The sequence below is a fragment of the Myotis brandtii genome, unplaced genomic scaffold (genome assembly GCF_000412655.1).
Source record: "Myotis brandtii unplaced genomic scaffold, ASM41265v1 scaffold304, whole genome shotgun sequence".
In the NCBI taxonomy this organism is placed as follows: Eukaryota; Metazoa; Chordata; class Mammalia; order Chiroptera; family Vespertilionidae; genus Myotis; species Myotis brandtii.
In genome coordinates this window covers 3,033,951-3,047,210 of record NW_005361607.1, presented here as the reverse complement: position 1 = coordinate 3,047,210, position 13,260 = coordinate 3,033,951, and the positions used below count along the sequence as shown (strand labels likewise).

Sequence of the window (13,260 nt, the reverse complement as noted above, 5' to 3'; positions counted from 1 at the left end):
CAGAGGAATATTTATTGAGTAGGTTAGAAATTTACCAAAATGCCTCAATAACATTGATTCCAGAACTGTGGACTTAGTTGGGGCTCAAAAATGATTTCTTTTTTTAAAAAATATATATTTTTATTATTATCTTTATTTAAAAAAATATGTTCAGAGAGGAAGGGAGAGGGAGAGAAAGATAAAAACATCAATGATGACAGAGAATCATTGATCGGCTGCCTCCTGCACACTCCTTACTGGGGATTGAGCCTGAAACCTGGGCATGTGCCCTTGACTGGAATCCAACTGGGGACCCTTCAGTCTGCAGGCTGGTGCTCTATCCACTGAGCAAAACCAGCCAGGGAACAAAAATTATTTCAAATGATAAAAATATAGTTACAAAAATTAACTTATGCATCAAATATCAATTACATTCTGGAGCTTTGCCACCAATGAGCTACTGATATGAAGGGGAAGCATTGTTCTCTGATCTGGCTATACATACTTTTTCTAAAAGCAGGTGACCTCGTCAAACTTTCACTATCACTTTGGATCAAGGTTTTCATTATCTGGAAGTAATGCCCACACATGACCCTCTTACTCTTAAACCAATTCAGCATTACCTGGTATTGGCTTTTTAATTATTATTATTACATCAGGATCCTGGTTTTCTTTATTACTAAACAGTACATAATTATCACTAACTAAAATGTGAGCTACATTAAGGCAGGGGCACCTCTCAGTCAAGATCATGTCCACTGCACCTAGCAGAGTACACATGAGTATGGGCACTTTTAGATATTTGTGCAGTAAGTTAAATAATTAATCCTGGCATTTTGCCTTGTCATTGAAAATATTTCTAAGCATCATTTTTACTGGATACCTAATACTTGTGTAGGCAGTTGCATAATGCAATGCTTTAACTGGAGCAGGGAGAAATGTGGAGGTGAGAATGGACTATGGGCAGAATAGAGATGAGGAGCACAGGGAAGCACAACGCAGGAAGTAACCTAGGGGAGCGTTGATGAGAACTTGACCTGGACAGTGAGAACAGAGATGCAGCCATGGGAAAAGAAGCTGGGAACATCCTGGTGCCTGATGTGTGCTTGTAAAATATTCTAATCCTCCATGACATATCTTTATGCTCATATAATTATATGTAAACTAGAGGCCTGATGGACGAAATTTGTGCAAGAGTAGGCCTTCTTTTCCCCAGCTGCCAGAATCAACCTCCTTCTGGCACCCGGGACCCAGGCTCCCCTCTGGCCCCAGCTTTGTCCGGAAGGACATCCGAATGATATCTGGTCTAATTAGCATATTACCCTTTTATTATTATAGATGAGCATATAAGTATATGTACATAGACATATATTTACTCAGCTAGTAAGTGCTGACCTTTTGCATGATCTCAGATGGTAAATATATTCTCTCTTTGATCTTTTCCCTCTCCCCATGGTGGTGGTTGTTGTTGGCAGAAATACAGCTTCATGAGAATTTTCACAAAAGTGCAGACTGCCCAATTTAAGATGAGGAGGGACAATATTATGCTGGATGAAGGGATGCTGCAGTCGCTGATGGAGCTTCCAGAGAAGTACAATTATGGCCCGTACGCCAAGTTCATCAACGACTACGGCACCCATTACATAACGTCTGGATCAATGGGTGGCATTTATGAGTATTTCCTGGTGCTTAACAAAGAAAAAATGGAACAAAAGCGTAAGTAGAAGCTTTATGCACACAGTGGCCAGTGCCTACACCAGAACATGGTTTGCAGTTTGCTGAGCACTGACTAGGATCGGTGCATGATCTCATTTGGTCCTCATGACAACTTTATATGGTATCTTTGGTGTTATTTACAGGGGATTGAGGTCCAGAGGGTGAAACAGACTTGCTAATTAAGCACTAAAAATGTGATTTTAGCTCATACTTGTCTGGCTCCTTAAAACTATGTGTTTTTTATTTCAACATGGTAACCTCTTTAGTAATAATCTAGGATTTTGCTATTTAAAACATTAAAATTTATTTCAATGGAGATTCTAGGTTCATGGAACCACCATACCAGTCAGTCAGTGATGACAGAAAACTGGTGTCATTCCAGACTCTTCCTCCTCCTTCCCCCTGGGGATCTCTAAGACCCTTCAGTTCTCTCCCCTGAACAGCTCTCATTCATCTGCCTTCTCTACACCCACTCCAACAGTGGTAGGTGGGCTTCCATCTTTCACTCATTACTGCATGGACTCCAGATAGTTTCTAGGGGAAGGTCTACCCCTTCCAAGCCATTCCCAACTATTGCCACCAGAAGGATCTTTCTGCATCACAGATCTGAGGATGTCACTTTCTTGCCTAATATCCTGAATGGCCAAGAACAAAATCTAAACTTTTTAGCATGACATCAACATGGTCTCACTCCAAACTGCTAGAATAGTGGTCCTCAAAATGTGGACTCCATCTGGCAGCATCAGCGTTACCAGGGAAGCTGTTAGAAGTGCAAATTCTCAGGCTCCCATCCCAAACCCACTAAATTAGAAACTGGGTGTGGGCCCAGTGGCCTGTGTTATGACAAGCCCTCTGGGTGATTCTGGTGCTCACTGGTTTGAGAACCACTGACCTGATCCATAAATGAGTAGAAGGGTGAGAGATCTGTCCATATTTCAAAGCTAAGGTCAAATTCCCAGTTTTAGGAAGTTTCCCTGACTGCACCAGCTCAGGCTGGCCACTTCTTTTCTTCAGCACATTCATATAAATTCCACACTGGTTGGTCTTAAAAAAACAATTTTCCAAATGTTAATATTTTTCTCCTCATGTAGATGGCAAGATCTTTAAAAGCAAGTATCATGTCTGATGCTTTTCTTTCTCTTTAGCACTCAGCATGGGGCTTAGTATGTAGTGAGTGTGCAAAGCAAGACGTGGAGTTTGAAACGGGCATGCATTCAGATCCGTGGCTAGGGACACTCATTGGTTCAGCCATGTATCCCCATATTCATTATTCTTTAATAATTCACATGTTTATTGAGTATCTATGGTGTGTTGGTGCTGGGATACAACAGTGAGCAAATCTAAATATGGTTCCTACCCTCTGTAGCACAGTAGTCTTCCAACTGCAGGGTGCAGCTCCGTAGAAGGTCCTGAAATCAATGTATAGATCACAAATGGCATTTTGAACAACAAAGGGTAGAATAGAAAATACCATAGTGGGTTGTAGGCAGTGCAGGTAAATTATTGCCTCAAGAACCTTTTTTTCCAGTTAAATACAGACACGTACAGAGTCATGATACAAAATAAATAATGTAGTATGGATCAATGTAAAAAAAGAGTTTGAGCCCTAACCGGTTTGGCTCAGTGGATAGAGTGTCGGCCTGCGGACTGAAGGGTCCCAGGTTTGATTCCGGTCAAGGACATGTACCTTGGTTGTGGGCACATCCCCAGTGGGAGTGTGCAGGAGGCAGCTGGTCGATGTTTCTCTCTCATCGATGTTTCTAACTCTCTATTCCTCTCCCTTCCTCTCTGTAAAAAATCAATAAAATATATTTCTTTTAAAAAAAAGAGTTTGAAAAACTCAATTCAGGTGGGTCTTTTTGGAGTCATTCTAAAACATGAGGAAGGAAAAGAGCTAACATTTGTTGAGTATCTATTAGGGTCTAGGTCCTATGGTGAATATTCGCATTTAATTTTCTTGAGGACACGTGGAGGCTGGTGTTATGACAGTTTCAGCCCCAGAAATGCTGAGGCTCCTCGGGGACGTTAATTACTCTGCCCAGAGCTACAGGAAGTTGGCCTCAGAGCCCTGGACCCATGGTCTTTCCACCATGTGGTCATGGGAAAGCCTTTCATTTGGGCTCCGTCTTGGGTGTTGGATTACTAATTAATTGTCTGGGTTATCGCATGGCCCCTCCTCTTTAAAATCTGTGAGGCAGAAATGGGCTTCCTATGTGGTTAATATTCAAAAGGAGCCCACCAACAAATTGTCCCAGGGATAATTACCTCAGCTCTGTTTATAGAAAACCATATGTCGATAATAGCACAATTGGCTATTTGTGAAGGGCTGATTTTCTATAAATCTGGAAAGTTAGTGTTGCTTCTCTATAAATATGGAAATGTGCTAATCATCACCTCATCTGCTGGAGCCCGCTAATAAATCAGAATGTCATTTACATGTTAACCTACAAAGAAAAAAACATCTACCTTCTTTCCCTTTGACAAATGGAATCATGCACAGCCTCTCTCCATGTTCCACGTTTGTCTGGTTTCTCTTTGTCTTTTTCAACTTCCCTCTCTCTCACTCCCTTTCTTTCTTGGTCTCTCTCTCTCTCTCTCTCCCCGTGTCTCTGTCTTTCCTCTTTGTCACTGTGTATATTTAATCTATCTGGATTTAATAATATTTATGTTTTATTAAGTGCTTATTTCTAAGAAACTCCCTATGTGGTATACACATTCATGCCCCCAAAGAGCTGGGCAAGGCATGGGAGCACTTAAGTGAACACTGGCTGGTTTGCTCTGGGGGGATCTTTTGTCCTGGGGTTTGTCTCAGATCCTCCCTGGGTTCATCCTAAGGATGCACAAGCTGTTTGCTCCAATGTGTTCCTTATATAAAATGCTTCTCCCCCAAAGACAGCATGAAATCATGCCATCAAAAACCAGGTAAAGCCTTGGATGCTGGGGCGGTGATGCTGGACTTCAGTGGGACCCTAGACTTTCCTCAAGGGCTGTGGCTCACAGTGTTCTACCTTCTGCAGGAATCAGGATGGCTTTGGGCTTGAATGTTTGAATTCCAATTTTTTTTCTTCTTCTTCATCCCCTCTTTGGAGATCTTACTATTTGTTTTTAGATGACAAAGAGAATAATGTATTGACATGGCTTCCCTGGAATCTGGGCCAGTCACAGATCTGATCATTCACCCTGGGCAGGTCAAGTACTGCAGTGACATTGCTCTGGTCATATGTGTTTCCTGCCTCCCTGTGCACACGCTGTGCTGTCGGCATCCAATGCTCTTCCCTGTCTGGCCAACCTGACAGATTCATCATCCTTCTGAACCCGTATGGGCATTTCCATGTCTGTGAAACCTTCCCTGGCATCCCTCCGCCCCTTCTCCCATGATTTTGTTTCCTTATACATTCACTCTTTCAACCATGTTTATTGAATTTGTATTATGTGCCAGGTGAACAAAATCAATATGGCCCCTGTCCTTGCAAAGCTCATGATCTAGTACAGAAAACGAAATAAACAGCCCCAACTCCAGAAGTCATCTTGGTTCTTCCTTCATGCTGTCACAAATGGCAGGATTTCCTTATTTTGTAAGGCTGCTAATATCCCATTGTATATCTGTGCCGCCTTTTCTTTACCCATTCATCTGCCAACTTGGGTTGTTTCTTTACCTTGACTATTGTGAATAATGCTGCTATGAACATGAGAATGCAGATATCTTTTTGAGATAATGATTTTGTTTCCTTCAGATATATAGCCAGAAGTGGGATTGCTGGATCATAGGGTAGCTCTATTTTTAATTTCTTGAGGAGCCTCCATACTCTTTTCCCAAGTGTCTATACCAGTTTATATTCCCACCAACAGGGGGCAAAAGAGTCCCCTTTTCTCTACATCCTTGCCAACATTTGTGATCACTTATCTTTTTGATAATAGACATTCTAATAGATGTGAAGTGATATATCATTGTGGTTTTGATTTCTCTTTCCCTGATGTTTCGTGATGTTGAACACCTTTTAATGTACGTGTTGGCTACTGCTACATCTTCTTACTTAATCTTCCTATGATTTTGTGTGAGCTAATAGGTTTCCTTACTTCTAAAGATGGAGGAACCAAGGCTGAAAAGTCCTATCACTAGTAACTGAAAAATACACGAGATGGTCTGAATTATGGTCTTGGCTTCTTTCCTTTTTATCTCAGCTGCTTTTGTCAGGACTCAAACCTGGGAGTAATTTTGACATCTTTCCTCTCTCTTCTCACATATCTGGTTAGTCACCTCCTCAGTATCTACAACCTGTCCCTTCCCATGCATTCCCATGACTAGTGCTTGCCATGTTGTGCCATGTTCTCTCTCGGCAGGTCCCCTCCAGCCAAGCAGACATGTGCAGTGAGAAAAGTATTAGAGATTAGATGAAATTTCTCTAAATACCTTTGGGACAAAGATGGTAGTGGTCTGTTCTTAGCTACTCATCTTTTTGCTAATGTAGATAGGTCCTGACACATTTGTTTCAGCTTCTGTGCCCTTACTCTCTCAAAATGCAACATAAAATAGAGTTTTTCTATCAGTTAAAGAATCAAAGTAAGTCTAATAGGATGCCCCTATCAGGAATGCTATAATGGAAACCACACATGGAATAGAAACTAAATAATAGTCCTCAAGAATACAACAGTTCATGATTCTGTAGTTTTGGCTATATTAAAGGAGCTCTGCCAAGACCTTACAGAAATGACTTCTATTGATGCCTTTCTTGCGAAGAAAACCAGTAGCCTTCGGCGGCCCCATAAAAGCCAGCAGGCAATGTGGAGTGGGAACTCCTTTGACTGAGATACCTTTACTTTTCATGTAGGTTCTGTCATTTAAATGTTAATACTTCACATCTCCAGGTCTCATTTTCCCCATAACTAATGTATGGATAATACGCTACTTCAAACAGCTGTGATGAGAATTAACCAAGATGATATTTTTACAAAGCCCTGTGATAAGTAAAACTCTGTTTAAACAGCAGTGACTATTTGTAGATTGCAGTTTTAGGTGTGGTCAGTAGGTACTAATGTCATCTGATCAGAGTCTGTGGAGTGAAGAGAAGTGCTGGTGATGGCATAGCAGGGCATCCAGACTTTGGAGTCAGATACATCTGGGTGAGATCTTGAGTCTACCATCTAGCATGACCTTGATCTGGGTACTTAATTTCTCTGAACCTCCGTTTTTTAAGAACTAAATGGAATAATAACAAGGGTTTGTTTGAGAATAATTCCAAGAACATTTTGCATGATAAATGTTTAAACAGATATTTTTTCCTTTAGTGAAGGATATCAGTATGGCAAAAGCAGTTAAAAATGTGGGTTCTGTCACTAACTGTGATCAGGGACATGCTATTTAATCATTTTAAGTCTCAATTTTCTCACCTGTTAAGCTGGAGATATTAATGACATTTTCTTGGCAGAGTGGTTGTGGGGAATAAGTGAACTTATGCGAAGAATATATTTAGGGCAGTGCTCACACTCTAATAAGTATTCAATAAATGCAACTGTTGGAGAAGAATTACCTGGATCAAGTCTCATCTCCACCATTTATCAGCCATGTGATCCTTAGGCATATTAGTTAACCTCTCCATGCCTCAGTTTCCTGTTCTTCTAAGTGAAAGATGACAATACATACTTCATATGATTATTGTGAATATGAAATGAATCAGCCTATGTGAGCATATGGCCCAGTGCCTGACATATAGTAAGAGTTAAAAAATGTTACCTATTATTGCTGTGCTATGTTGGTGTTATTACTACCACATGTTTATTATTGCCAGCTTTCCAGTTAACTCTATAATATTAACCATCCTCTCATCTGTAGAGTGGGGATAACAAGATGATCTATCTCAGAGGGCTCTGCAATTGGTCAGCTCACAGACATTGTTCAAGTGGAAGGGAAATCATTATCGTTATGTCCAGCCTGCTGTGGTCAATGCTTTGGCTATGGACTTGGAGCCTCAGCAATCATGCCTCCTTTCCCACCTGCCCATTTTTGTGATCCAGGTCATTCATTTCTGTCTCCAGAGCTTCATCCAGTTTTGGAGGGACTGCTCTTCCCATTTATCAAGGTCACTTTGAATTCTCATCACTATCTTTCAAAGTGTTAACAACTCTGCCCAAATCTGTGCCTGCATTCCATCATTCCTCCCCTTGATAGCTGCCAGATAACAGTGACCCTGGGAATGACCCTTCCAGTGAGGGCACAGTGCATCCAGCCTGTCATTAACTGTTACCTTCCAGCTAGGGTCCTTGAGTCAGCTGGTCTACCACCTCACACACAGGGCAGAAAAGGCCACAGGGACACAAAACAGCTCTAAAGTTTATGCTAATTACAGCTCTACATTCTCTTCCTCTTCCTTCCCTTCCTTTATTCATTCATTCATTTAGCTTTTCATGCAAGAAACACTTATTAAGCACACCCAACATGACAAGTAAGTACTATCTAGACACCAACATGTTTCCTCTCATTGAGAGTTTATAGAAAGTAAGGGAGTTTCTCTTTGTCATAAACACCTAGATTAGAGTCAGGGATGATTTATTACATGGACAACAAAGCTGGTTACCACCTAAAATGAATTAAAAATTTTTTATTGATTGTACTTAGAGTTAACAGAAATATTTGGTTTTAATAAAATATATTTACATATAGTAACTCATAATATTGGTAAAGTACAATGCATTCACATCTGTTATTCAAGATGATCTTCATAATAGTTTATGAGGAATTATATTATTTTCACCACTTTTATAGAGAGATAGCTGAGGGCCAAAGAGCCTAAGTAAATGGCTCAACATGATTAAGTTAGTACTGAACCCAGGTCTTGCAATGTAGAGTTTGTATATTGTCCAAGTATTTATCAGCTTACACACTTTCCCACACAGTGCATTATTCATTCTGATATGATATACCAGAGGCTTAGGCTCTAGGAATGGTGGCAAGACAGTCAACATTTACTGAGCATTTTACTATGTGGCAGATACTGGATCAAGCACTGTAAATACACCATCTCATTTAATCCTCAGGAAACACCTGTGAAGAAGATACTAGGATCCCCAGTTTAAAATGAAGGACTGAAGTTCAGCAATGTTAAGAAACATTGCTATTAACTGGTGGAGCCAGAGTTCAAACTCAAGAACCTGTGATCTTAACCAACATGCTATAATGTCTCAGAGATATATGCCTAGGATTTTCCAAACTACAGGCCACAGTCCATTAGTAGATTGTAAAAGAAATTTAGTGGGTCATGGCCAGCATATACCAAAATGAAATAGGATATAATAGGATGGAAAATATGAGTGTGTCACACCGATATAGTCAAGTATTGAAACTTATTTTAGTTGGATGTGTGTGGGCTTGATCACGATGTAAAATATGTTACTTACTTTTGGGAGTAGTCAAAAAAGTACTAAAAACTCTGTCTCAACCCACTGTGCTGATTACAGACATGTATTCAATCACTTAAAAAAAAGGAAAATAATCCCTAACTGGTTTGGCTCAGTGAACAGAGCGTCAGCCTGCAGACGGAAGGGTCCCGGATTTTATTCGGGTCAAGGGCACATGTCCAGGTTGCGGGCTCAATCCCCAATAGAGGGCGTGCAGGAGGCAGCCGATCAACGATCTCTCTCATCATTGATATTTCTTTCTCTCCTTCTCCCTTCCTCTCTGAAATCAATAAAAATGTATGTTTATAAATAAATAAGTAAATAAATAAAGGAAAATCATTGATAGCCATAAGGAAGGCATGAGGAAATGCATTAATAGTTGGGGTTCTAATTGGTTTCAGAGAACCAATAGGAGATGTATATAGATTTTATTACATATATATGTAAAGAGATTTACAACAAGAAATTGGCTCACATTCAACAGATGTCACTTTCTGCATCTTCCTTTTAGCTATCAGTCATGGTGAGGAATGGCCAAATTGGCTAGCTTAAAGGATTGTGAGAGGTCAGTACTTCTAGGTAGTGAACATCATGGGGTCAGGGACTATGTCTTCTTTTTAAATCTATAATTATGTCCCTAACATCTGACACAGTTCCTGGCACAGAAAACATGTTAAAAACATTGAAGATCTTTGGTTGGTCTCTTCCCTCCCACCCACTCACGCACTCCTGCCTTCCCTCTGAGATTCGATATGTTCAACAATAAAGATTAAAAAAAATTGAAAAAAAAGAAATCAGCTCACACAATTATGAAGTCTGACAAGTCTCAAGATCTACAGTCAGCAGGCTTGAGACCCAGGAAGAGCTCACATTTCAGTTCCTGTTTCAAGGCAGGAGAAAGTCATAGTCCCAGTTTGAAGGCAGTCAGGCAGGAAGACCTCTCTTACTCAGGGAAGGGTCAGTTTTTTTTTTCTTATTTAGGACTTCACCTGATTGGATAAGGCCCGCCCATACTAGGGAGAACAATCTGCTTTACTCAGTCTACTGACTTAAATGTTGATCTCATCCAAAAACACGCTCACAGAGACACTTAGGATAATGTCTGATCAAATAGCTGGACACACTCATGGCCCAGGCAAAATTGATATATTAAATTAACCACTACTGCCTGGCTGGAGTGGTTCAGTTGGTTGAGTGCTATCCTGTGCACCAAAAGGTTGGCAGTTCAATTCCTGGTCAGGGCACATATATGGGTTCAGGTTTTATTCCTAATCAGGACATGTATGGAAAGCAACCGATCAGCGTTTCTCTCTCACATCAATGTTTCTCTCTGTATCTCTCTTCCTTTCTCTAAGCATGTTCTTGGGTGAGGAATAAAAAAATATAAAAGAAATAAAGTTCACACCACAGGAAGGTAGGCAAGGGGGAAAGCTAGAGGCAGATGTAAGTAATAACTGCCAAGACAGGAATAGAAAGTCTCATGCAATGAAACAGTTTATGCACACGGAATGAAAGAGCAAGCGTTCCCTGAGTTCTGACTCTGTGGCAGGTAGATACTGAGTCTCTACAGAGCTATCCTCTCATTTGAGCCTCTTGGCAGTGCTTGGAACTGTGTTTATGGTGGTCCCCATTTCACAATGAGGCAAACTAGGCATTGAGGAAGGAAATAACGTGACCAAGGTGATACCACTGGTTAGAAGCAGGTGAGGTTTGGAATAAGGATTTCTAATTTCCAGTTCAATGCCTCTTGTGCTACATCTGGATGTTTTATTTCACTTATTTTCTCTTAAAAAAACATTAAGCTGCGTGTGATAGCTTTGAAAATGGTTAAATCAGGTTTTAAAAATAATTAAGGTGGTGTTACACTCAAGACTCATCCCTAAATATAGTTTTGGGTCAGTTTGACCCATTGGTTGGGAATTGTAATGGGGAGACTTGTGAAAGGTAAAAGTGACCAGCTTGTGATAGTCTGTTCTGAAGCTTAGGTATAGTCACAGAGTCAGGAAAAAGCATGTTGTGCCGGCGCCCATGGAATTACAGGAGGTGAACCTCAAAGACTTGCAGGCCAGAAAATGTGTCTAAGCCAGGGACACCAGGTGGTTTAACAGGCAAATGCTACTGGGACTGCTGAATTGAGGATTATGACACCACACAGGGACTCAGCCAGAAAGTGCTGTGATCAATTAGTGATGTCTGACAGAGGCAGGGGATGGAGGAGTGGGAGCCTCTGGTCTGTGTATTTCCTGTTCCTTTATGAGAATGAGACAAAAGCAGCCCAGATGATTAAGCTGTGTGTAGAGAGTAATCAGGGTGGGGCAGATGTATAATTTAAATCCTTCAAATTTCTCATACTTTCTACCACATTTATATACATATATAATTGTTGTTGCTGGCTTACAATTCCCTTTCAGGAAGATTTCCTTGTTACCCAAAGTAGGAGGAAAACCCTTCTCAGAATCTAATTTCCATCCACCCACCTCTTGGCCCATGCACCCATCCACTCATCCAGTAAATATCCACTAAGAACCTATGCTTTCTGGGGACCTAGGGATAAATCATACAGATCCCTGCCCTGGAGAAAAGTGCAGTGAATCAGGAGCTAAGAATAATACAATGGGGTAAATGCTTGAATAGAAGTAAATACAGTAAAGGCACAAAGGAGGGATTTACCACCTTGCTTCCTTTCCCATTTTCTAGACTCCAAAGACATCCAAACCTGATCTAAAATCAGTAGGAGCACGAGCTTGTCTGATAGAGAAGGGGGCTGGGGCTTTCTAAGCAGAGTTTCATGATAAAGTGGCTGAGGCAGCAAGTGGGTGAGGTTAAGGAGCAGGAGACAAGTATCCAGGTTCAGCCCAGGGTCAGACTCTCTTGTGAAGGGCTGGTACCTGAGGCTAATGCATAAGTGAGAGCAGTCCTGTGGCCAGGTTATGGCAGGAAGAGGGACGGTATCAGTAGCCTGGAAATGGAGTCAGTGATGGCCTCTAAAGAGCCACAGAGAGGATGACAAGTTGCAGAATGGCCAGCTGCTAGAGCTGTGCAAAGGTGAACATTAAGAAGAGGAGGGTCCTTGCCCCTGTGGAGGATGGCCAGCACTCAAGTGAGCATCCTTGGTTTCTACGTAGATAGGACTCTTCCAGGCAGTCTTTCTGCCTCCCCAGTTGGGAGACAGTGAACTGGGATTCAGCTCTATGTATCACACCATTGCAACTGCCTGTTTCCATCACGCATCTTGTGAATGGTATGTCCCCAGAGTTTTTGTCCAGAGGCTGAGGCTGCCCACAGTAAAGGCTCAGTGTCTTTCTAGCAGGGATGGTTCAGAATCAAGCCCTTATATGCTGAGCATTCTCTGGAGCTTTCCTGCAAAGTCAGGGCTGGATTCTTAAAGAGTCTGATCTAGACTGGAGAGTGGGGTGAGCACTGATGGTGAAGGGTCTCATATTTATGGCTAAGCAGTCTGAGCTGGCCCAGAAAGGCTTTTTGCTGTGCTAACCAACCATCCACCCTGAACAGACAGGCACTAGATTCTAACAGGCTCCAGGCTTTATCCCCAGTTACCATGACAACCAGGCTTCACAGTGATGGATGGTATTGATTGACTGACAGGCTCCTGGTGTCTTGGCTCTGTCCCCACTCCCCTTAAGTCATTTGCATACACATGGAATGGAGAGACGCTCAGTACCATACCTCTGCTTTTGTCTTGATTTTGAATTCCCACCTCGATCACTGAAAAAAGCTTCAGCCTTAAAGGAGAGAAGGTGAGATGACATCAGAATTACTTCCAGCGCTACTATTAGCTCTCTCTCCCATAGGTGATACAATGTGTTATGGAGAAAATGGGCTTTGGACACAGACTTTGGTTCAATCCAAGTTCTACTATTTTCTTGTATAATTATTTGGGCAAGTCACTTAAACTATCTAAGTCTCTATTTACTCATCTCTAAAATGTGTCTCTGTTTGTGGAGTGACATGTACCTATTAAATCCAATAACACATAGAAAAGCTTTACCTAGCACATGAGACTTATCAAATGTGGGTGTTCCCTGAACCATCTTCACTCACTCATGGCTTAAGAATTTATACTGCAGAAACGTTAAGAAAATTAGTTTTTACAAACTCCTCAGCCTCCCTTGTTCTCTAATTTTCCAGATTCAGGGTCAGGAATGAAGGGCC

The 13,260-nt window shown here is 41.3% G+C and overlaps 1 protein-coding gene across 1 annotated transcript in view; it reads left to right on the top strand.

Annotated features, from left to right (window-relative positions):
• The first annotated feature begins 1,441 nt into the window (after positions 1-1,441).
• The window catches only part of C8A (complement component 8, alpha polypeptide), a 28,626-nt gene continuing 16,807 nt past the window's right edge, over positions 1,442-13,260 (top strand). Inside the window, exon 1 of the mRNA XM_014542568.1 lies at positions 1,442-1,695. Coding sequence (XP_014398054.1) covers positions 1,467-1,695 — 229 coding nt within the window. The 5' untranslated portion in view covers positions 1,442-1,466. The remainder of the gene's footprint in view (positions 1,696-13,260) is intronic.